Raw genomic sequence first — 25,467 nt, forward strand, 5'->3', positions numbered from 1 at the left:
TTTCAGTTTATTTGATATACCGCAAATACAACCACAGTTAGTCTAAGCGGTTTACAATAATAATAATAATATATTATTAAAAGAAAACTAAAAAAAATTTTTTTAAACATAACAAGGGAGGCAATATACAAAACCAAAAATTCAACCAACATACAAACACAAACGGGTACAAGGGAGGGGGATAAAGAAAGGGGAGGTTACGATAAAACTAAAAAGGTTGGGGAAGGGAAGGGAAGTCACAGTGAAATTGTGCCCAAACAATTAAGGATATAAGTCGAGAAGAAAGGGTGATCCATAGCATGAGTAAGGTAAGGGAAAAGGTCAAAAGCGGAAAGCCAAAGAAAAATAGTAGGACTTCTATTGCGCCTTAAAAGTCGCAAAAGATTAATGAGCAGAATTCGTACATTCAGAGAGTGCGCGTACCTTTGAAAGGATGTTGTCTTTCCCAAACAATGTGCCCCCCTCAAACTATTGTGCTCATGTGAGCCATTACACATGTGCAGACTACTGCATGCATGTGAAAAGCATGTGCATGCATGTACTTTTGTTAATGATTGTCTGTGCCTTATGTTATGGGGGACAGGGTTTATTTTTTAGACTGTATCTTTGTGGTTTTAATATGTTTTATTACGTATACAATGATTTGATCCGCTTAGAATTGTGGATTTGCGGGTTATAAATTTTTAAATAAATACTTTTGGGAATAGATTGTGCCCTCTTTCTGAGTGTGTATTCTTTTGAGCGAGTGTACACTCAACGACTTTGCTCCAGTAATGATGAAATGGCCAAACAAAACTGAATAAAAACACCATTCTCAGAAATAACGTGAAAAGAAGAGAAAACAAACATTTTCTGGTTGTCTCATCTCTAGAAATTATGAAAAGCCTCCCAGAGGTAGTGGTAGGGTGGTTGTTCCATACTGCACAGTTACTTACCATAACAGGTGTTATCCAGGGTCAGCAGACAGATATTCTGACATGTGGGTGACGTCATCCACAGAGCCACGCTACCGACATTGTTAAATGTGAACTGTTACTTTAAGTTTTAAGAAATTTTGCGACTGCCCGCACCGCACATGTGTGAGTGCCTTCCCGCCCAAACGTCGGCTCACAATTCCTCAGTTCCGTAAGCAAGCTAAGAAGCCAACCAGGGGAGGTGGGAGGGATGTGAGACTATCTGCCTGCTGTCCCCGGACATCACCTGCTACGGTAAGTAACTGTGCTTTATCCTAGGACAAGCAGGCAGCATATTCTCACATGTGGGACTTCCTAGCTTATTGAAATGGAATAGAGGAAAAGTTGGCCATTAGGAAGAAAATAAATTCTGTAAAACTGCTTGGCCAAAACGACCATCTTGTCTGGAATAGGATTCTAGCCCAGGGATAGACAATTCCGGTCCTCGAGAGCCGGAGCCAGGTCAGGCTTTCAGGATATCCACAATAAATATGCATGAGATAGATTTGCTCTCAAGGAGGCAGTGCAAGCAAATCCATCTCATATATATTCATGGTGGAGATCCTGAAAACCTGACCTGGCTCCGGCTCTCGAGGACCGGAATTGTCTACCCCTGTTCTAGACAATAGTGAGATGTGAATGTATGAATTGAGGACCAAGTAGCTGCTTTGCAAACTTCATCAATGGGAGTGGAATGTAAGAAAGCTACTGATGATGCCATAGCTCGGACTTCGTGTGCTATTATATGACCCTCGAGCTGCAGCCCAGCCTGAGAATAGCAGAATTTCCACAGGCTGCTTGCCATGTGGAAATAGTTTTCTTGCCCAATCTGTTAGGATCAAAGGAGATGAACAGTTGAGGTGAAGTCCTGTGTGGCTCTGTCCTTTGTATGTAATAAGCCAAGGCACGCTTACAGTCCAAAGTCCACAAGATGTTCTGGGGGAATATATCAGCCAACTTCTTTACAAGATGTTTAAAGTAAAATGCCATGTAGAAGTTGTAATTTAGCACTTTATTAGCCAACAGAGTTTTGGTAAATACGGTGACCAAATTTGTCCATGAATGGACCCTTACGCCCCAGTGGTGCAGAAGCATAAACTCTGGTACTGGAAAAATTTTTAAGGATTGACTCCACAAGCAATGATTGGTGTTGTAGCTGCAGTTTGTCAAATCCAGGACAAGAAATTATTCTATAGAGCGAATCAATCTTTCTTGGGGCTGCAGTAACAGAAAAGAAAGTCTCCCAGTTTCGAAGAAAATGCCTCCTTAAGAAGATAATGCATAGGTAACTTGAGTACAGTAGTTCCTTAGGAGGTTCATCATAATCTAAGCATCTAAGAGCTCTGCTCTGGGCTTAATGTCAGTTTCCAATTTGACAGGGAGGACCTTACCCAGCTGCTAACGTATTTTATAAAAGAGAGTCCTTCCGGAGGAGATTTTCTTCTTGGAGGAGGGAGAAGGAGGAGGAAATGGATCTGAAGGTATACCATATGACTCAGTGGCAGACAAAGTAGGCTCACACTCAGATCAGAATCAACTGCAGGGACTCCAGGCAACTCTCTGCAAGATGAAGAGTGTAGTACAGAACGATGAGAAGGATGAAATGATGCTTCTCGATGTCTACGGTACTGATTCGATGAAGATGATGAAGAGGAGCGACGAGAAGCTCTCTTACCCCTAGAAACATGTGACTGATGCGATGTAGAATGACATTTTCTCAATGGAGAGCGTCTAGTTGATGAAGAGTGTCGTGATGGAGGACATCAATGCCCTGATGGAGAACGTTGATGTCTACTGGTAGATTGATGAGAGGTAGACTAACGCCTCGATGGGGATCTGGTATCGGTACCCCGTGGCCTTGAGGTGCTATGCTTAGGCTGGGATGGTACTGAGGGAGTTGATGTAAACACCAGTGTTGCATGCAATTTAAGCATTGAGTTGTTCTTTGAAGAGCTGCACCGGTACCCTTGGCTCAACAGCCAATACCATCGGTGCGGCAGGGTGTCTAGGGGTGGGTGACCTTGAAGAGCAAGCACACCCTGAAGAAGAAACAACTTGCAGAGATGGAGAGCAATGGCATCGACATTTGGCCTGCATCGAGGGACTCGATGCTGTAGAGGCCTGTGCCACTTGTTGGAAGAGGATGGCTTCTTAGCAGGCTTCCCTGATGCTGGAATTTCATCTGATGTCGATGCCGGTACCATCGGTACCGCAGGCTCTGAGCTTTTCTTGTTGAATGTGGCGAGCCTTTAGAAAGCGCTTTTGTAAGGTGCAACAGGGTGCGAAGATGTCAACACGATGCTCAGGGCCCAAACACTGCAAACACCAACTATGCGGGTCAGTGATTAAAATAGGATGTTGGCACCGACAGCACTTTTTAAAACCGATCAACGGTTTCGAAATGGACGGAAAAATTGCAACGGTGAAATTAAACTCAATAATAACAATGGAAAAAGCCTTCTGAGAAAAGAACATGAAGGCTGAAGGTCCAAGATGAAAGAAAGAAACAAAAATATATTTAAAAAAATTTTTTTTTATAACTACGAATATACTCAAAGAAAGAAATGGCTAAAAGCCACTGTAGAAATGGAATGGGTTGAAGGCAACGCAGACTGGATGAAATCCAGAAAAACACACTTCACTCCACAGAAAACAAAGAACCTAGGAACCGCGAGCCAATGTTGGATGAGAAAACAATCGTGTATGCGTTGTGCGGGCAGTCTCAAAGTTTCTTAAAACTTAAAGTGACAGTTCACATTTAACGCTGTCCATACCAGGCTTCGTGGATGTCATTACCCAAATGTGAGAATATGCTGCCTACTTGTCCTAGGATAACAGAAGATATGGGATTCCTCTCGTAAATGGGCCCTCTTCTTCCCTGAATTCCCCCTCCCATATTGGTTGCTTGGGTGAAATTTACACCACTGGCTCAAGATTGGATATAAACATAGAAACATGATGGCAGATAAAGGCCAAATGGCCCATCTAGTCTGCCCATCTGCAGTAACCATTGTCTCTTCCTCTCTCTAAGAGATCCCACGTGCCTATCCCAGGCTTTCTTGAATTCAGACACAGTCTCTGTCTCCACCACCTCTACCGGAAGACTGTTCCACGCATCTACCACCCTTTCTGTAAAAAAGTGTTGCCAGGATTACTCCTAAGCCTATCTCCTCTTAACTTCATCCTATGCCCTCTCTTTCCAGAGCTTCTTTTCAATTGAGACTCGACTCATGTGCATTTACCCCACACAGGTATTTAAACATCTCTATCATATCTCCTTTCTCCCTCCTTTCCTCCAAAGTATACAGATTGAGATCTTTAAATCTGTCCCCTTACGCCTTATCATGAAGACCACACACCATTTTAGTAGCCTTCCTCTGGACCGACTCCATCCTTTTTATATCTCTTTGAAGGTGCGGCCTCCAGAATTGTACACAATATTCTAAATGAGGTCTCACTAAGTCTTATACAGGGGCATCAATACCTTCTTTTTCCTACTGGCCATACCTCTCCCTATGCAACCTAGCATCCTTCTAACTTTTGCCGTCACCTTTTTCAACCTGTTTGGCCATCTTAAGATCATCACATACAATCACACCCAAGTCTCGCTCTTCTATCATGCACCTAAGCCCTTTTATATTCTATACCGTTCTCCCAGGGGAGCTCAGAACTGTTTACATGAATTAATTCAGGTGTTCAAGCTGGTTTTGCTAAAACAATACAAAATACAAAAAGATTGGTATTATGAGTGATGATCTCTCCTTAAATGTCCCTGGGGGTGATACAGAAAAAGAAAAATATATACCCTGAATAAGTATAAAAAACACAATCAACAAAATAAATCAAAAGAATCAGTCAGTACAGGCCCGGTGCCCTCGTTTCAACCATTGGCCCCGGGCAGTGTTTTCTTTTTCTGTATCACCCCCAGGGACATTTAAGGAGAGATCATCACTCATAATACCAATCTTTTTGTATTTTGTATTGTTACTGATATTGGTATTTATTTATATTTTGGTATAGTTTTTTGGCCATTTTTGCTAAAACAAGACATAAGTGAAGAAATTGCCTAATGGTTAGAACAGCCTGATTCAAATCTCACTTCTGCCCCTTGTGATCTTGGGCAAGATACTTCATTCTCTGTTTGCCCAGATTCAAATTTAGATTGTGAGCCTCCAGGGACAGAAAAATACGTAGTGTACTTGAAAGTACACCGCTTCAATAGCTTTCAGGCTACTCTTCATATTTTGAAGGTGAATTGTGATGCTCCACACTGAAAGAGAAACCTTGGAAAGCTTCAATTATATTACATGAGTATAAAATTATTTCCACACCTAAAGAGGGCAGATCCTCGGCTCACTACCTATCAGCTGGAATCTCACCATCCAATAAAACCATTCTCCTCTACAAACTAACCAGCTTTAAACACTGATATTCTTTCATTTTTTCCTTCCTGAACTCCAATTTTGGCAGTAAATCCGATGTGACGATTTAAGAGCAAAGGAGGCAGGAAAACCACAACTTTAATTCATGCCTAATGAAATGCAAAAAGATTGTACAATGCTTCTTAGAAGAAAAAAAAAACTTCATTCACATTTTCCAGCTTACTTCCTGCTTGAGCGAGTCATACAGGGAGGGCTACAAATGACTTCAGTATATAATGAGTTCCTAATTTCAACATGAAACACACGAAACCTGCTCTGTCACAGCATCAGTTTCCAACAAGTTACCTACCAGAATAAGCTACTGACAATGAAGTTCTTGGTTACAGGTAAACTCATATTTTCAAGTGCAACCATGTTTTGTGATTAGATTATTTTGGACAAGAATTTACTCTGCTCTGAATTAAACCACCAAGTTGGCATCTGCTGCTGATAGAGTTATCGGGGTTAGTTGAATTGGTCGAGATTTCTTGGCAGGTGTGTTGGACAGTTATCACACGGCTCCAGATGGAGGCTGATGAAAATGCACCCCCCAAAGAACGGACAAACAGGGAAAGCAAGAGTTGTGAACTGTAATTGCTTTGGATTGTCATTATCTATATAGAATAGAAAATTGCTAAATTTTAGGAAGTTAACCTTTTCTGCCCGGACAGGGACCGTAATTCCTAGCATTTGTGGCTAGCGTTTTGTGCGAGAGTCTTACTGTGCGTTCTGTAGGGCCGAGACCAATTGCGCTAGCGTGCGCTAACCCCGCGCTAGGTGGCTAGAACGAACGCCAGCTCAACGCTGGCGTTAGCGTCTAGCGTGCGCAGCATTGTAGCGTGCGCTATTCCACGCTTTAAAGCCCTAACGCAGCGTAGTAAAAGGAGCCCCAAGTTTATACAAGAGCACTGTGATACGTTAAGCTTATTTTGTCCATTCTGTATCAATGGGAAAATATTTGGAAATGGCTATGTTTATTTATTTATTTATACCACTTATAACCTAAGTTGTATACATTCGGCTACTTAAGCATTTTTCCCTCTCTGTCCTGGCGGGCTCACACTCTATCTAACGTACCTGGGGCAATGGGAGATTTTGGGCTCCTTTTACAAAGCCGCATTAGTGGCTTTATCGCACGGACATTTTTAATTGTTTTAAGTTTTTAATTGATTTTTTCATATACCAACAAGTGCTATAAATTTTCCATACAATTGTCTTAACAATACACTTGAAGTCTCTATAATGTACTTTATATAAACCATATTTTATATTATTCTTCTTATGAATTTATATAACATATATATTGTAATAATTTTATTAATTATTATTTAATTATGAACCCTTTTCCCTCCCTTTATTACATTAATTTCACATAAGATTATCACTCATTATAATATATTATTTATAATGTATTATAAAGAGAATAAATTCCTTACCCCTTCCCTCCCTCCCTTCTTTAACCATTATCTTATTATGGGAAAAAATGAAAATCATTCATTGCAAAAATCTGTTAATGGTCCCCAAATCCTCTTGAACTTATCCATATATCCTTTTTGTGTTGCGGAAAATTAACGCACGCTATTACGCGCGTTAAACCGCTAACGCGGCTTCGTAAAAGGAGCCATTTACTTTTTTTTTTAACAATATTGTGATCATTCAGCAAAACAAATACCAAGAATCTGTTTATTTTTGGCACCTTGGAAGTAATTTGTGATATCACTGGATGTTCACAATGTGGGTGATTCCACCCCCTAAATTTTGGGGTTTCAGATTTAAAAAGAAATGTAATCTGATGAAATTTGTGAAATGATGTCCAGGTTTTCCATTCACAACTTCTGGTTCTCAGCATGAGGGTAATAGATTGTGCTGTAATTATTATTATTTTTTTTTAAATACCTACTATTCTGTCATATTCTGTACTTTAATAAATTAAAGTGGCGGTTTTTACCAAATGGTTAAAAGGCATTGAACTGCCGTCGGCATGACTGCATTGGACATACTGGGCTCCTTTGATCAAGGCGCGCTATGGGGGTTAGCGCGTCGGACACTTCATCATGCGCTAACCCCCGCGGCAAGCCCAAAAACTAACGCCTTGTCAATGGAGGCGTTAGCGGCTAGCGCAGCAGGCGGTTTAACGCGCGGTATTCTGCGCGTTAAACCCTCTACCGCGCCTTGATAAAAGGAGCCCACTGTTTCAAACAGCAAGAATCCCTCCTTGGAAATAAACGTCTGGTTCAAAACACAAGCCAAATTGATACGGAATGAAATTGGCTCACGAAGAGTCGACTTGAGAAAAATATCTACTACACTTCCTGCCCCAATGCTGTCAGAAAGAGAAGGCAATTTCTACGTTTTATTATCACGTTACAAACTTATCAAACAGATACGTTTTTAATAACTTTCTAAAAGCATAATATGATTGTGCTTGAGGAATCAGAATACTTAACCAGGAATTCATTTTGCCTAACTGAAATGCAAAAGTCTTATCTAAAAACCTCTTATAACGACAAGCTTTCAAAGATGGACACATGAACAATTATTTCGGGTATTTTTAGTCGACTTATAGTGGCTCGTCTCTGCACCCTCTCCAGCAGAGTTATATCCTTCTTAAGGTATGGAGACCAGTGTTGGACACAGTATTTCAGACCTCACTTGGAATACTGTGTCCAACACTGGTCTCCATACCTTAAGAAGGATATAACTCTGCTGGAGAGGGTGCAGAGACGAGCCACGAAACTAGTCAAAGGTATGGAGAATTTGAGCTACGAGGAACGCCTCAGAAAACTGGGACTGTTCGCCCTAGAGAAGAGAAGACTGCGAGGGGATTTGATAGAGACTTTTAAAATATTAAAAGGATTTGATAAAATAGACCAGGAAGCAGCATTGTTAACATTTTCGGAAGTCACACAGACACGGGGTCACAGCCTGAAACTGAGTGGCAGCAGGTTCAGGACAAACGTCAGGAAGTTCTGTTTCTCACAGCGAGTGGTTGGAGCTTGGAATGCTCTCCCGGAGGAGGTTGTGGCGGAGACTACTGTTCTGGGTTTCAAGCGCAAGTTGGATGCACATCTTCTTGAAAACCATATTGAGGGATACGGGAAATCCGGGTCTCCCAAAAGGTGTACTTAAATGGGCCACCGCGTGAGCGGATCGCCGGACAAGATGGACTTCGGTCTGATCCAGTGAATGCATTTCTTATGTTCTTATGTAAGAAAAAGAAAAGGTCATTAACTAAGGGCTCCTTTTACGAAGGCGCGTTAGGGCCTTAACGCGCGAAATGGCACGTTAGCCGCTAGCGCCTCCTTTTGAGCAAGCGGTAGATTTTCAGCTAGTGCGCGCTACTCCGCTGCGTGCATTAAAACGCTTAGCACACTTTGGTAAAAAGAGCCCTAAGTAGTTACATAATTAACGGACAGGACTTAGACTGGTTTGATACATAAGGTAGTGGTTAGGATGGGAGAATAAAATACATCGAAGTAAAATAAATAAATAAATGGGAGGAAAGGAAATAAAAGGAAGGTGTCGCTTCTTAAAAGTGGTTCAATTTCTTCCTTGATCAGAGGAGGGGTGGGAGAAGAGTTCTTGTCTCATGTTAGAAAGGCGTCTTGGAATAAGAATGTTTTGAAGTTGGTTTTTTTAGAGAAAACGCAGAAAAACAAACACCACACTGAACAACAAAACGGCATAGACAGGAGTACATAGGTTTAAGAACATAAGAATTTGCCGCTGCTGGGTCAGACCAGTGGTCCATCGTACCCAGCAGTCTGCTCCCGCGGTGGCCCCCAGGTCAAGACCAGGGCCCTGAGACCAGCCTCACCTGCTTACATTTTGGTTCAACAGGAACCCGTCCAACTTTGTCTTGAATCCCTGGAGGGTGTTTTCCCGTATTTGAATTCCTGGAGGGTGTTTTCCCCTATGACAGACTCTGGAAGAGCGTTCCAGTTTTCCACACTCTCTGGGTGAAGAAGAACTTCCTTACATTTGTACGGAATCTATCCCCTTTAAACTTCAGAGAGTGCCCTCTCGTTCTCTCTACCTTGGAGAGGGTGAACAACCTGTCTTTATCTACTTTGTCTTGAATTCCTGGAGGGTGTTTTCCCCTATAACAGCCTCCGGAAGAGCGTTCCAGTTTTCTACCTCTCTCTGGGTGAAGAAGAACTTCCTTACGTTTGTACGGAATCGACCCCCTTTCAACTTTAGAGAGTGCCCTCTCGTTCTCCCTACCTTGGAGAGGGTGAACAACTTGTCCTTATCTGCTAAGTCTATTCCCTTCAATATCTTGAATATTTCAATCATGTCCCCTCTCAGTCTCCTCTTTTCAAGGGAGAAAAGGCCCAGTTTCTCTAATCTCTCACTGTACGGCAACACTGTACCCCTCTCAGAAGATTCTCCACCCCCCCTCCTATAACCAACAAAATTTAAAGGACAGAGTGTGTTCTCCAATGATCAAATCTACGCCACACCTGAATAAAGGCCCCATTCTGCGATGTTTACAAGCAGTAAGCATATACAAGGCATACTAGGTATCTAGTTTTTGAAGAAGCAAGGCACGGGTGGGGGAGCTTGGTTTCTTCCAGAGAGCCGCAACCACCAGGCAGGCAGCAGACAAAAATAATTTACTACAAGTCACATCCTCCTCCTCAAAGTCCGGAGGATATAGATGCAAAAAGACTAAGGCAGGCAAGCAAGCCACACGAGTTTGATCTTACATTTGTCGAGAGATTCTTCTAGTTGGATGTCGGGTGGGAGAGAATTTCAAAGTGTGGGCGCTGTAGCGGAGAAGATCTTGAGACTAGGGCTTTCCGAACCTGTTCAAGGGTCCACAGGAAAGCTCAGTGTAGGTAAGTTGATGTCATGTGAATATCCTGAGGGGGGGGAGAAAAATCAAGTTTTTGTGGGATCCCTAGAAAAAGTTTGGGAAACCTTGGAGACTTATTCAAACAGAGCTACGGTTTAGACCCATGACAATGACAGTTCTTGCAAATTATTTTATTCTGGTTGTTTGGTTGGGGCCATTTAGATATTTTTATTATTAGACATTGTATGTTGTAGGTAGATTTGTTTAGTTTTATGACTGTTGAAAATACTATTGCAATTCCCCCTAAATTAGGGATCTCAAAGTCCCCCCTTGAGGGCCGCAATCCAGTCGGGTTTTCAGGATTTCCCCAATGAATATGCATTGAAAGCAATGCATGCACATAGATCTCATGCATATTCATTGGGGAAATCCTGAAAACCCAACTGGATTGCAGCCCTGAAGGAGGGACTTTGAGACCCCTGCCCTAAATGTAAAGAAATGAAGAGAAGTCAGAGTTAAGCTGAGGTCAATCGCTGTGCACTATTTATGAAACTGGGCAGACTAGATGGGCACTGCAGTCCTTATCTGCTGACGTTCTCGATATTTCTATATAATATATACAACCATACTCACAAAGGTGTACTGTAAAGAGCTAATAGTAAGGTAGTGGATCAATTTTTCACTCCATCAAAAATGACAAACACTAGGGGACACTCGATGAAACTGCAGGGAAATACTTTTAAAACCAATCGGAGGAAATATTTTTTTCACTCAGAGGATAGTTAAGCTCTGGAACACGTTGCCAGAGGTTGTGGTAAAAGCGGATAGCTGGTTTTAAAAAAAGGGTTGGACAAGTTCCTGGAGGAAAAGTCCATAGTCTGCTATTAAAACATGGAGGAAGCCTCTGCTTGCCCTGGATCAGTAGCATGGAATGTTGCTACTCCTTGGGTTTTGGCCAGGCATTAGTGACCTGGATTGGCCACCGTGAGAACGGGCTACTGGGCTTGATGGACCATTGGTCTGACCCAGTAAGGCTACTCTTATGAAAGCAGAAAAAGACCACAGACTCATCCAGTCTGTCCTACTGATATTCTTTCACTTGGGTTAGATAAGCATACAATACTAATAAACAATGCAACACCAGTTACTGACCCCACCCCCTTCAAGTCTTTATCTGATTCTTAAACATTTTCCTACCATTGCTCTCCATATCAGTTTCCAGCAAGGCCAGAGTGAGATATGTGAGATATGGTCACACAGGGCACAAGGGAGGAGAGTGTGGCATCGTCGTTAGAGCTACAGTCTCAGCACCCTAAGGTTGTGGGTTCAAACCCTGCCCCGCTCCTTGTGACCCTGGACAAGTCACTTAATCCTCCACTGCCCCAGGTACACTAGATAGACTGTGAACCCACTGGGACAGACAAGGGAAAATGCTTCAGAACCTGAATGTAAACTGCTTAGGCTATAAGCAGTATATAAATAAAACTAGTGTTTAAGCCCGTTACATTAACGGGTGCTAGAATATATGCCTGTCTGTCTTTCTTTCTTTATGTCTTTCTCCCTGCTCCTGTCTCTTTCTTCCTTTCTTTCTGTCTCTCTTCCTCCTGCTATTTTTTTCTCTCTCTCCCTGGCACCCTTTGTCTGTCTGTCTTTCTTTCTGTCTGTCTCTCTGGTCCCCTGTCTGTCTTTATTTCTGTATGTCTCTCTCTCCCCCCCCCCCCCACTTTCCTTTGCAGAAGCAGCAGCGGTATTTCCCTTCCCCTCCAGGTCCCTGTGAAGTAGTAGCAGCATTTTCCCCCACCCCTATTCCCTTCTCTCCCCCCCCACTTTCCTTTGCAGAAGCAGCAGTGATATTTCCCTTCCCCTCCAGGTCCTTGCTGAAGCAGTAGCAGCATTTTCCCCCACCCCCATTCCCTTCTCTTACCGTGAGCTGTCCTGCTCCGTTCGGCCCCTCCCCCTTCCCTTCCCGCAGGCTGGCCTGCAAGTTTCAAAGTACCAGGCTCTTCTCACGATCCCCATGGTGGCTGATCCTCCTGTAAAGAGCAGCCTGCGATGGTAGCACGTTTCCTCTGACGCGATCCCGTGCGTCAGAGGGAACGTGCTACCGAGGGTGGAGAGCGGCCTGCGAGGTTCGCTAAAGCCAGACACCATTGCAGGCTGCTCTTTAGAGGAGGATCAGCAGCAGCGGCGGTGAGTTAGGGCGGGAGGTGTGTTCCCTGCTGAGGACGTGGCAGGGAGAGAGCTTGCCTGGCTTCCATGGCGAGTGAGGGCGGGAGGAGGGGAGTGAGGGCGAGTGAGGGCGAGTGAGGGCGGGAGGAGGGAGCTAAAATGTTCCCTGCCGCCGGATTGGCTGCCACGGATCAGAAATCACAGTGGCAGGGATCACGAAATTTCAAGAGCGCATGCACGCTCTAGGGTTTTATTATATAGGATAAGACTGCATCCCATTCCTCTGCTTGGCCGTGACATAATGGGTGGGACGAGAGCAGTAGAAGGCACACAGGACACCGTTCCAGTTTGGAACACTCCTAAATGCCAGTATGCCCTAAATTTGTGAATATGCTGATCTCCGTGACCTTCACTGGAAGGCTAATTCAGATCTTATTGGCTTCCTATTTGATTTTTACATGACCAACACTCAATAATAATAATAACTTTATTCTTCTATACACCAAGAGAAGCTGTACAATCAGCAAGAATACAATCACATAGAATATACTAGTTGCAATTTTAAAAATTCCTAAGTTAGGTAATGAATTTGTCAAACAATGTAGTCTAAACTGATTTTCAAAAAGAGCAATACAACATGGCATGATGGATACATTCACCTAACCAAGATTGCAATTTGCCTGCTTGAAATGCCAGTGTTCTGTCTAGAAAAGTCTTATATCGGCAGGATTTTACCTTAGGATAGGTAAATAATTGAAATCTTCTGGTTTCCCTCAAGTCCTCCCTACCGAGCTTTCTAATAATCCATATAGCAAGCAAAGCCAGCAAGACTTTTTTTGTACAAAACATGCAGCCACCACATGCACATCAAAGTATGAATTATAACACTCTTCAGGAACTCCATGCAGGTTAGCCCAGCCTTCTTAGAAGTTCAACGCAGCAATACCACGGCTGTTAGGGTCATAACCGATGCTTCTTAGAAGATCAATGTACTATTTTAGAACTGCAACATATCTGTGTTGGCCACTCCCTTGGCTTGTTCCACTAGTTCATTCTTCCACTGATTAGTTTATCTCAGACCTCTCTAGTTACATGGAGGGGCATTTTCGATAGGAAGTCTAAGTCTGAGGTTGGACATTTTGGGCAAGATGTCCACAAACCCAGCAGAAAAAAATGTCCATTTTCAAAACTGCCAGATGTCAATCTTTCATTTTTGAAAATGACCTATGTGTAAGTTTTGGTCCTTATGACATCTATCTTTTTTGGCCATTTTCAAAAAATAGAAACGAATCACACAACAGCAAGTTTTGTAGATGTACCCAACTACCTTGTCTGATCGCGGCAGAGGACTCCCCATCAGCTGAGCCGGTTTCGGGGATTCCTGCTGGCTCAGCTGATGGGGATTCCCCTTGCCAGAATCAGCTGAGCTGCAGAGCCCTACACCCCTCCCCCTGACATCCCTGGATCCCCCGGCATCCCTCAACATTCTGGACCCCGACATCCCCGGACCACCTGTACCTTCCAAAGACAAATCGGCAGGAGGGAAGCCCTGAGAATGATGGGCCTTTCCCCTCCCAATGCATCTTGGGATGAAGTAGGAGGGGCCTAAGGCCCCGATTGGCTCAAAATGGGATTAGGATAGAGTTTGCAAAGCTCACATGTTCCACTACAAGGGTAGTGGTTAGAGTGGAGTATGACACTTGCAGGCACAAGGGCTATTGATGTGGTGTACAGTTGGGTACAGTGGGTGTTGGAGGCTCACCAGACACTACAATGGGGTTAGGGTGAGATGTGTACCTGGGCCTTTTTATGTGAAATTCATTGCAGTGTTCCCTAAGGTGCCCCACTGCTCTGCTGGGATGTCTGTGTGGCCAGTCTACTAAAAATGCTGGTCCCTCCTACATCCAAACGGCTTGTTTTTTTGCGTTTTTCTTTTGGATCTTTTTTTTTTTATGGTTCACAAAGATAAACGCACTGAGGACAAGCACTTCTGAGAAATGGCCATTTTCGAAACAAAAATATTTTATTTTATTTTCGTAAATGGTCATATTTACTATTGGAATTTTGTCCATCTTCTGCAGAGTATCCAAATTCAGATTTGGATGTCACATCGAAAATGCCCCTCCACATTGAATGTAGGGCAGGCCCAACAAAAGAAATCAGAAAAGGGGCCATTGCTACAGTGATGTTCCCCCTCACTGCAGCTTTGATCTCCCCCACACATCGCCTCTCCTAATATCACCCTACACTAGGGTTACCATATGAACCAGAAAAAGGAGGTCGGAGTGAGACATCTGAGTTTTATTTCCATTACTTTCAGTGGAAGTAAAACCTGGATGTCTCAATCCATCCTCCTTTTTCTAGAGCTATATGGTAACCCTGCCCTAGTGTCCCAAACACTACACAGCCTCTTTCCAATTCCCCCCAACAGTGATAGACCCCTTCTGATCTTCCCAACAATGACAGACCTAGTCCGATTCCCCCTCCAATAGCAACAACTCCCCCCTTTTCAGATCCCTCCAAGTGTGATAATCCCCTTTAATTCTCCCCCCCCCCCCCCCGGTACAAAATCCCACTCTCTGAGACAAACTCTGCCCTCCAGATCCTGACCCTCCCCCCATCCCCGCACTAGGACTTACCCAGTAGTCTCCATGGTGATTCAGTAGTAACTGGGCAACAACATGATCCTCTGCTGCTGCTGCCTGGGATCCAAAATGTCTATCTTGACCTCTAGTGGCCATCTCATGGTACTGCAGTAGCACAGCGAGATGATCACTAAGGGGTCCTTTTATCAAGCCACGCTAGCTGGGTTAGCGCGTCGGACATTTCATCACGCGCTAACTCCCGCGGCCGGCTAAAAAAACTAACGCCTGCTCAGTGCAGGCGTTAGCGGCTAGCACGGCAGGCAGTTTAACGCGCGGTATTACGCGCGTTAAACCCCTACCGTAGCTTGATAAAAGGACCCTTAGATATCATGGTGGCCATTTTTCACATTACAAATGTTTGTTTCTTTATTTACATTCCGCCTTTATCAAGGCGGAGCACAAAGTAACATACACAATAAAATGACATACAAGCATTTATAAAATTATAAACAATGTCACAATACATAACCAAACCATCAAATCCTGCCAGAACTGAGTTATTACATATTCTTTTCCACGCTAAACATCAATGAAACCAAGCAGAGCATGAATCTAGAAGACAAATATAGACTCAGACTCCATACTTCATGAGACAAAACAAATGTCGTTTAACAAATTGGCTTTTAGCATGCTAACTTCTGTCAAATGCAGGCACTCTATACCTGGTGAGGTCTGTTTTTTTATCCTCATGGGAAACACATGCCTTTTCTCAGTTAAGCTACCTAAGAACACCTATTAAAACAAGCTACAGTTTCAAAATGTAAAAGACCGATTATGGCCATCAATTACTTGCTGGCCATGGGAAGAATGCTGAAGACAGCCAGCTCCGCTGAGTATTAAAAGAGTTTGCGGAAGTCCGATTCAGTCCTGTTTTATTATATGCATGGACTTCTAGTTGATTTAATTAACCCCCTCTTTTGCTAAGGCGCACTAGAATGCTAACGCGTCCATTCTATGGACGCATTCGTGTTTAGCGTGTGCTAATTCGGTTAGGGCGCCTTAGTAAAAGGACTCCTAAGTGAAATAGCATTACATGTCCAAGCATGAAATACAGTTATAAATCTGTCCTGAAAAACGTGGATGCAGTTGGTTTATGAGTAACACTACCGACATGAAATGGAATCGCAGATAAGAGCATCTCACCTCACATGCTTCAGCTTTTCTTCTAATTTTCTCCTTTGTCAACAGGAGCTGTACATTTCTTGTTGCTGTGCCACTTAAGACTGGTAGTTAGTAGGGCGCTACCAGTGAATCCCCAGATCCCTATCTGTGAAAATTTGGGTTGGTGTGGAAACAACACCATGCAACAACTTCGGAGTCAACTGCAGATCTTAAACAACTCGGCAAAAAGTTTATATGGGACCTACGTAAGTTTAGCTTGTTCTCTTTTCTTGGTCTGTGCAATTTACTTCTGCTTTGTACTTCCAGGCTAATCAGAATCAGTTCTGGAATCTGACACTCTAATCGCAGCTGCCTGAGGCCTTCTCCCCTCCCACCCTGATTTTAAATTCCCCAGAATGCCTAGTCTGGGCTTTGCACTATGGCTACTTCCTTTCATGCATAATTCTGCCCCCCAATACTACTTTAAGCAATAACCACAACTTCCTGCTCCCTGCTGGGGGCTGTTACTGTAGCCTTCATATGTGTACTCTCAGGCTAGGCACGGAAATAGGGACCTTCCACATGCCACTAAGCCATCCTAATTTGATTTTTTGCAGTAATACTTAGAAGCCAGTTTTAGAAGTGGATGCAGTTGGTTAATGTGAAGAAAGTGAAGTACAGATATACTTTCTCTTTCAAAAATCACTGCTACTGCATGCTTATCACAGCAGGATGCACATGTGTGTGTTTTCACCTGCTCTGGGAGAGGCCGATTTTTAAAAAGGGTTCCAGAGGTATTCCAGGAAATTATAGACTGGTGAGTCCGACGTCAGTGTTGGGCAAAACGGTAGAGACTATTATAAAGAACAAAATGACAGAACATATACATAAGCATGGATTCATGAGAGAAAGCCAACATGGTTTTAGTCAAGGAAAATCTTGCCTCACCACCAATCTACTGCATTTCTTTGAAGGGGTGAATGAACCTGTTGATATTGTGTATTTGGCTTTTCAAAAGGCATTTAATAAAGTACCTCATGAAAGACTTCTGAGGAAATAAAAAGTCATGAGATAGGTAATGTCATTTTATGGATTGAGAACTGGTTGTTTAGTAAAAGACGGGGGGGGGGGGGGGGGTAAATTTGCCAATGACTCAAAGTTGTTCAAGGTTGTTAAAACGCATGTGGATTGTGAAAAATTGCAGGCGAATCTTAGGAAATTGAATGACTGGGCGTCCAAGTGGCAGATGAAATTTAATGTGCACAAATGCAAAATGATGCACATTGGGAAGAATAACCTGAACCACAGTTAGCGGATGCTAGGGTCCACCTTGGGGGTTAGCGCCTAAGAAAAGGATCTGGGTATCATTGTAGACAATACGATGAAACCTTCCACCCAATGTGTGGCGGCAGCAAACAGGATGCTGGGAATTATTAAAAAAGGGATGGTTAACACAACTAAGAATGTCATAATGCCCCTGTATCGCTCCATGGTGTGACCTTATCTGGAGTATTGCGTTCAATTCTGGTCTCCTTATCTCAAGAAAAATATAGCGGCACTAGAAAAGGTTCAAAGAAGAGCAACCAAGATGATAAAGGGAATGGAACTCCTCTCGTATGAGGAAAGACTAAAATGGTTAGGGCTCTTCAGCTTGGAAAAGAGACGGCTGAGGGGAGATATGATTGAAGTCTACAAAATCCTGAGTGGAGTAGAACGGGTACAAGTGGATCAATTTTTCGCTCTGTCAAAAATTACAAAGACTAGGGGACACTCGAAGTTACAAGGAAATACTTTTAAAACCAATAGGAGGAAATATTTTTTCACTCAGAGAATAGTTAAGCTCTGGAACGTGTTGCCAGAGGATGTGGTAATAGCAGATAGCGTAGCTGGTTTTAAGAAAGGTTTGGACAATTTCAAGTTTATTAGGTTTTTATATACCGCCTATCAAGGTTATCTAAGCGGTTTAATTACACTCAGGTACTCAAGGTACTGGAGGAAAAGTCCATAGTCTGTTATTGAGAAAGACATGCGGGAAGCCACTGCTTGCCCCGTATTGGTAGCATGGGCTATTGCTACACCTTGGGTTTTGGCCAGGTACTAGTGACCTGGATTGGCCACCGTGAGAATGAGCTAGTGGGCTTGATGGACCATTGGTCCAACCCAGTAAGGCTATTCTTACGGGCATCAAAATGGCAGATGACGTTTAATGTGAGCAAGTGCAAAGTGATGCATGTGGGAAAGAGGAACCCGAACTATAGCTATGTGATGCTGGGTTCTGTGTGAGGAGTCACTGTCCAGGAAAAGGATCCAGGTGTCATTGTTGAGGATACGTTGAAACCTTTAGCTCAATGTGCGGCTGCGGCTAAGAAAGCAAATAATTCCTAACATTCTATCAGGACAGAAATGGAAAACAAAAATGAAAATGTTATAATGCCCTTGTATCGCTCTATGGTACAACCGCACCTTGAATTCTGCATGCAGTTCTGGTTACCATAGCTCAAAAAAGATATAGCAGGATGGGTCCCAAAGTGATGGGCTGGATCAAGAACTGGTTGAGTGGAAGGCAACAGAGGGTAGTGATCAATGGAGATTGCTCTGAGAAAAGGAATGTTACCAGTGGTGTGCCTCAGATGTTGGTCCTTTAGATCTGCAAGAGGCACGTTGCATCATGACATTCGACTGTTCCCTACTTACTGTTTTTTGGGATAGAGTTTGGACAGACACTTCAGATCACCTGCCCTTTGTCGTTCACCATTATCATTGTTGGAGGCTTAGGGGCTCCTCAGCCTATGACAAGAGATCAAGATAACTTATTGTACATGTTAATTCTCATTCTCTCAAATTGGAAAAACTCTGCTGAAGTGGAGCAAACCATGTGGTGGAACGCAGTATGCTTGGTTGCCATGTATGAACGCTTTGCTGCTGAACGTTCCCATTCCATGAAGAAATTTGAACAACTTTGGGCACCTCTGTTGCACTATGCTAAATTGCCCTATTATCCCTTCTGATTGCTTTTTCACTATATATACGGGTTATCGGATAATGTCTCATTGTGATAGCATTAAGTAACTGATTTTTTATTATTATAGTATTGGAGTTTAGGTGACTGACTTACAGGTGTTTCTTGCACTTTTTCTTGTTTTTCTCCTGACTCTATATTTTTTACCTTTTCTTGTCCCCATTCCCTCATTAATTACTGCCTTCATTATTTCGCTTTCTTTGTTGTTTTATGGCCTCGCCTTGTACATGAGTATTGCAAGTTTGTAATTGTTGAACTGTGCCATTTCTGTTTTGTTATTGTTATATTGATACTTCAATAAAAACTTACTTGAACTTAAAAAAAAAAAAAAAAGATCACTTAGCTTATGAGAAGCACTCCAAAAGCCCAAGAAGTTCCACTCCTGTTCTGATGAAGCAGAAACGCTGCACCAAGGGTTCATAGGCCAATCCAAAATAGTACCATGTTTCGAGCTACAAGTCTTCTTCAGGGATTCTACTTCAAGAGAATGCTTCAGAAGCACCACTCCAAACCTTCTGTGACTATGTTTATTCACGATGCTGCCGCACATGGTTCAATTATTCTGTAAAGCAAACATGGTGTCAAAGAATTTTTCAGCACATTGCTGAAGTCACATGACAGTTCCACCACCTTTAACATCAAATCAAAGTCATCTTTATTGAGACCCATAGGCAAAACAGAGCACAAGGTAAATATTCAGAAATTTTGGTACATTTTGTCCCCTCTTCAATTATTTCAGGATCCTCCATTAATACCATATCATGGGGGTGGGAGATGGAATTACTACAGGCTTCATTTGGTGGAGGATGGACTTACCTTCTTTCATTCAACATGTGGAAAATGATTTTAGTATATTGACACCATTTAGGATCAGACTCAGACAGTCCTTTCAATCAATTGGGTTCTTTCTGCCTGTACTAATACTGTGATTCAACCTATGTAATACATGTTATTGTTTGTTGATGTGGACTTTCTATTTGGGACACACTACAAGAGAGTTGACATCTGCATTATCTAAACCCATAGTGGCTCACTCGATTAAGAAGGACAATATACAGGACATTAAATGGTGTATTATTGAACAGGTCCCCTTTAACATCAGGAAACTGGGATGCTTTATTAAATTAATTATTATGAACATTATTGGATATTCACCTTGTGCTCTTTTTCGCCTATGGGTCTCGATGAAGAATTGGATTTGGAGCTACTGATGCAGCAGCTCTGATGTGATTTCAGTGGGGTGCTGAAAAACACTTTGGGCTCCTTTTACAAAAGTGCGCTAGCGTTTTTAACACCCGCACCGGATTAGCGCGCGCTAGCCAAAAATCTACCGCCTGCTCAAAAGGAGGCAGTAGCAGCTAGCGCAATTTAGCACGCGCCATTCTGTGCGTTAAAGCCCTAGCGTGCCTTTGTAAAAGGAGCTCTTTGACTCCATGTTTGTTTATTTGCCTTACAGAATAATCGAACCATCGTGAATAAACATAGTCACAGAAGGTTTGAAGTGAAGCTTTTAATTTTTCAAGTAGAATCCCTGATGAAGACTGGTAGCTTGAATCACTATACTGTGTTGGACTTGCTTATGGGCCTTTGGTACTTCACACAAGACAAGTGATCTTTTAAATTATATTGATATGGGATACAGTTATATGAACATATTAATTTGGATACTTTTGAGAAAACTAAGTTGGACATAATTGTTTGGACAGTATTTGGACCAATGAGGATTTTGAGGGTTTCAAGGAGCTGTTACATTCTGCTTGATTTGTAGGTTGGTTCCTATTCCATCTGATGGTTCTTTCTTGTTCATAACTATTTAGGAAATTTTGATGGGTATGTGAGTTTTAGTTTTGGCCATCATTCCTTGTGTTTTTTTGGAGATTATTTTATAAATGCAACCTAGGTGCCTAAGTGCATTCATTAACATAGGCTCCAAGAACTGGTTCCTACAAGCGAATAACATTATTTATTTAGCTCGACCTCCCAAAGGAGCCCAGAACGGGTTACAAGAGTACATTCATAGTATGGTTAGGACAAACTTTAGTGAGAAATACAGACTTTACAGCATTTATAGTATAAACAAAGGGGTTTAGATTACAGTAAAGACATAACATGCAGACTTAAAATATAGACTTAGTAGACATAGGGTGGATTAAATTGCAGCACATTCAGTGTAGATTTCACATGGAAATAAAATAGCTTTCTTAGCAAGTGGGTGCACGTTTGTTGTTGGAGAATGTAATAGTAATTCAGGTTATATTTGCGCTGGCATGCGAGTATTAGTGAGATCCATCCGCCAGGGGTGTAGACGTGGGTCTTCAAGGAGCTGGATTTGTAGAGAGGAAGATTTTCACAGCTTTTCTGAAGTTCCAAAGACTGTCTAGTGATCTAATAGATGGGGAGATGATGTGCCACATTCTGGGTATATAGTGAGAATATGAGTGTCTTTGGGCTGTCTCAGACGTGAGTGAGCAGCCCAGGTGGCAGGACCAGCCGTTTTTCTGTTTGGGATCTTAGTGATCGGTTGAAGACATAAATATATAGTTTTGATGCTATGTAGTTTGATATCATTTTGTGGAAAGTCTTGAAGGCTAAAGGCGCATCATTTTTGGATAGATAGCCAGTGCATGGATGTTAGCGCAGGGGTGACATGTTCGTGGAAGCCCAAGTTTTTTAGCAGTTGGATAGCAGCGTTTTGCACCCCTTGGAGACGGGAGAGTGTTTTTGCGGGTAAGCCCACTAGTAGACCGTTGCAGTAATCTATGGGAGATAGTACAAATGCATATAGTAGCTGGGTGAAATCGCTTTCTGAGAAATAAGCACGAATGCACTTTAGTTGGCGGTGGTAATAGAAGGATGAAGACACAAATTTTGATACATAGTCTGAGAGCGACATGTTTGAGTTGAGAATCACTCCTAGGTTGCGGACATTGTCTTTGGCTGTTAGGGTATAATTTCCCCAGGAGAGAGATGGGCGGGGCTATGCACAGGTGTCCTTATGTATCCAGAGAAGTTCAGTTTTTGACGCGTTGAGCTGTAGTTTATTTGCCGTCATGCAGTTTTTTTTATTTCCGTTAGGCAGCAGTGAAGTTTTTTTATTTGTGCATCTCGGTGTTGACCTAGGATGTATGTCATCTGCGTACGAGTGTATTTTGAATTGGTGTTTTTTTGCAATGTCGAGTACTGGTTTGACATATAGGTTGAAGAGGAGTGGGGATAATAATGCACCCTGGGGGCACTCCGTAGTCGAGAGGTTTTGGTTCCGATAAGGAGGGTTCCAATAGTAATTTCTGAGAGTTTCCCAGTAGCACACAAATTCTTACGCACACGTTTAAACCTGCTCTGAAGAGGTAAATGGAAGGTAATCCTATGCATGTACATATACATATTTTATACAAAAAAACAAAACAACTCGTACACCACAACTCTTCCCCAGCTCCATCCAAACTACGAGCACCTCTAGGAATACCTACGTGTGGCATGCGTATAAAAATGCTATGTTATTTTCATGCCTAAATTTTATAGCAGGAAATTCCAAAAGGGGCTTAGGCAGGTCAGAGGTGTTCCCAGAAATTAGGCGCATTATAGAATACCTGCACATGTGCACCTGACTGCCATCAGCTGGGCGTGAGCAAGTACACTAACCTTTGCAAGATTTTATTTATTTAAAAGATTTCTTAACCACCTATAACTAGGCAGTTTTACAAAAAAAAAGTCATATAAAAAAACCATACAACACATATCATACAAACAATAAATTCAGCAATTCTTTCATATCAGCCATTATTTACGGCATTCGTTCATAACCCAGGATAGACCTTTATTGAAATGCTTCTGCAAATAATGTAGTTTTTAAGAGTTTCTTAAACTTCTGAAAATCTTGCACTCAAAGTTAGGCACAAACTGGGGAATTCTATAAACGGTGCATAGACCATCGCCTAACTTCATTAATAAATTGGCTTCAATGATGAGTTTTAACAAGGTCAAAATTGAAAAAAATAAAATTGAATTGGGAGTTAGACGTTTATCTGCATAGATGCGATTCTGCAAAAGATAGGCAAATTTTTTTCATTAAACAAGTGTGCCTTTGCCCAAAAAAGGTTGAAAAACACTGCTCTAAAGGACTTAAGCACCTCTAATGTAGGCCTTTAAAACCCTGGCCTATATTACAGGCTACTAAGTTTTAAGTTAGGCGCAATTCTGTAAGTGGGATTGACATGTAATAGGCACCTAACTTTAGGCGCCTATCATTTTTGGGCACCAGTTATGGAATCTGGTCCAAATTGCACGCTAAGCTTGTATTCTTCAGAGTGTCCAGAAAAAATGTGACCCTTTTCACAGTTTCAAAATACTTTGCAATTGTTTTAACATTTAGTATGACCTTTGAAAATACATTAGTATAATGGGAGTTTTAAGTAATTAATTCATAACTCGTTCAAAGTAACCTCCTTCAAACCTGACACATTCAGAGTCTTCAACACCACCGAGCTGTTGGCTCAATGAATTTGGTGTCAGGTCAAAACCGCGGAAGACAAAGGTGCGCGCTGACAACTGAGCGCGCCACATTGTGGGGTCGTTGTGGGGTTGTAACCCCCCACATTTTACTGAAAACTTCACTTTTTCCCTAAAAACAGGGAAAAAGTTAAGTTTACAGTATAATGAGGGGGGTTACAACCCCCCAAACCCCCCACAACGCCGCTGCGATCTGTATAAAGTAAAGTGGGGGGCTCCCCAACAAAAATCCCCGTCGGAGCCCCTAAAAACTGTCATTTTCTTTGGCGCGTGCCTCCGTCTTGCACTCAGTTGTCTGCGTGCACCTTTATCTTCCGCGGTTTTGTCTATGAACCATGAATTCTGGGGGTTCATTAATTAAGAGCTCAACTGTTCTGCAAGCTTGAATGCACTCGAGCTCCATCAGTTGAAGAATACAGTACTCAGAAATGTCTCGAATTTCAGGCAGATGTTTCTGCTGCAGTAGGACATTTTTGGGTCATTTGGAATAATTGTTGGGGATCCCTTTTTTTTGGACCCTGCTTTGCACAAAGCACCATTTCTAGACTACTAGCTTAGCACGGATCATCCCGGCACCTAACTGTATCATTTATTGAATCCAACCCATACTTTAGATCAGTGTTCTTCAACCACCGGTCCATGGACCAGTGCTGGTCCACAGAAATTTCCTGCCGGTCCACAGGGCCAGCACGTGCATTAGACCCAAAACAGTGTTCTTCAACCGCCGGTCCACGGTGCGATTGATGTGGCGTTATCTTTGAGCCAGCTCCCTCTTCCTAACTGATTCAGTGCACAAAGCCACAGGCAGTGGCTCCTATGGGCATCCTGCACCTGAACCGGAAGCCTTCTCTCTGACGTTGCAATGTCAGAGGGAAGGCTTCCAGATGAGGCACAGGATGGGCCAGGTGCAATTAGTACTATTATGAGGGCGGGGTCTGGGGTGGAGATTGGGTAGAGATGGGCGGGGTCTGGCCCACGACTTAGCCCTGTGTTCTTCAACTGCCGTTCCACAGACCGATGCCAGTCCACAGAATAATTATTTTATTTCTGCCGGTCCATAGGTGTAAAAAGGTTGAAAAACACTGCTTTAGATCATCTGACCTGAACTGTTATAGAAGTATGAAATGTCAATAACACTTTAATTCTTTGTCATCCAGGTGGACAGTCAAGGGGTGAGGGAAGAAATCTGCAAGCCAACTGGCATTGATTTCCCTAGCTTCCACATGAATGGAACACATGGCAAACCGAGAATGGTTGAATTGTATAAACTTTTCGTCTATATGAATGCATCACTTGGCAATATCACCCGAGATCAAAAAGACCTGAATCCGACGGACAAGAACCTGTTGATGTTACTAAGGAATACTACCACAACCATTAGGGGGGTAATCTCCAACCTAACGTGTCTACTGTGTGAGAAATACAAGGTTACTGATGTGGACGTGGTATATGGCAGAAGCACTAAAGGGAGTAATACATTTGATAAGAAGCAGCACGGGTGCCAGGTTCTCAGGAAGTATATGCGGGTTATAGATAAAATTGCTCAAGTGACTCAGTCAGAAAGGGACAGTTAGAAAACTGACAACCAGCTAAATAAAAATACAAAAACTTTATGTCATCAGGAAAGTTTTCCAAGTTACCGAAGCAGCCTTCCCCTGCCCTAGGTTGTCTCTATTTTCAATGTTCTTTATATGTTTGTGTTGCTAATTTCTTATAGAAAAGCTAAGAACAGGGAACTGGGGTTTGCAGCCAAACAGGACATCCTTGTCTGCCCTGTGATTTAGGCTGTTTTACAACGATCAGACACGAGACAGGCATTTAATATATTGATATAACTTTATAAAGCAAAAAG

The 25,467-nt window shown here is 42.5% G+C and overlaps 1 protein-coding gene across 1 annotated transcript; it reads left to right on the plus strand.

Moving 5' to 3' along the window:
• Positions 1 to 2,520: 2,520 nt before the first annotated feature.
• Positions 2,521 to 25,189, plus strand: LIF (LIF interleukin 6 family cytokine). The gene is made up of 3 exons (XM_033956010.1): positions 2,521 to 2,578; positions 16,175 to 16,353; positions 24,773 to 25,189. Exons 1-3 carry the CDS (start codon positions 2,521 to 2,523, stop codon positions 25,187 to 25,189), a joined length of 654 nt encoding a protein of 217 aa, XP_033811901.1.
• The last annotated feature ends 278 nt before the right edge of the window (positions 25,190 to 25,467 follow it).

This window comes from Geotrypetes seraphini, chromosome 8 (assembly GCF_902459505.1).
Source record: "Geotrypetes seraphini chromosome 8, aGeoSer1.1, whole genome shotgun sequence".
In the NCBI taxonomy this organism is placed as follows: Eukaryota; Metazoa; Chordata; class Amphibia; order Gymnophiona; family Dermophiidae; genus Geotrypetes; species Geotrypetes seraphini.

Excerpts from the sequence above, each read along its gene's own strand:
- LIF (XM_033956010.1), top strand. The coding sequence starts at position 2,521 with ATGAAGAGTGTAGTACAGAACGATGAGAAGGATGAAATGATGCTTCTC. Across the intron at positions 2,579-16,174 it reads GATGCTTCTCGATGTCTACG|GAGCTGTACATTTCTTGTTG; the intron begins GTACTGATTCGA and ends CTTTGTCAACAG. Across the intron at positions 16,354-24,772 it reads AAAGTTTATATGGGACCTAC|GTGGACAGTCAAGGGGTGAG; the intron begins GTAAGTTTAGCT and ends TTTGTCATCCAG.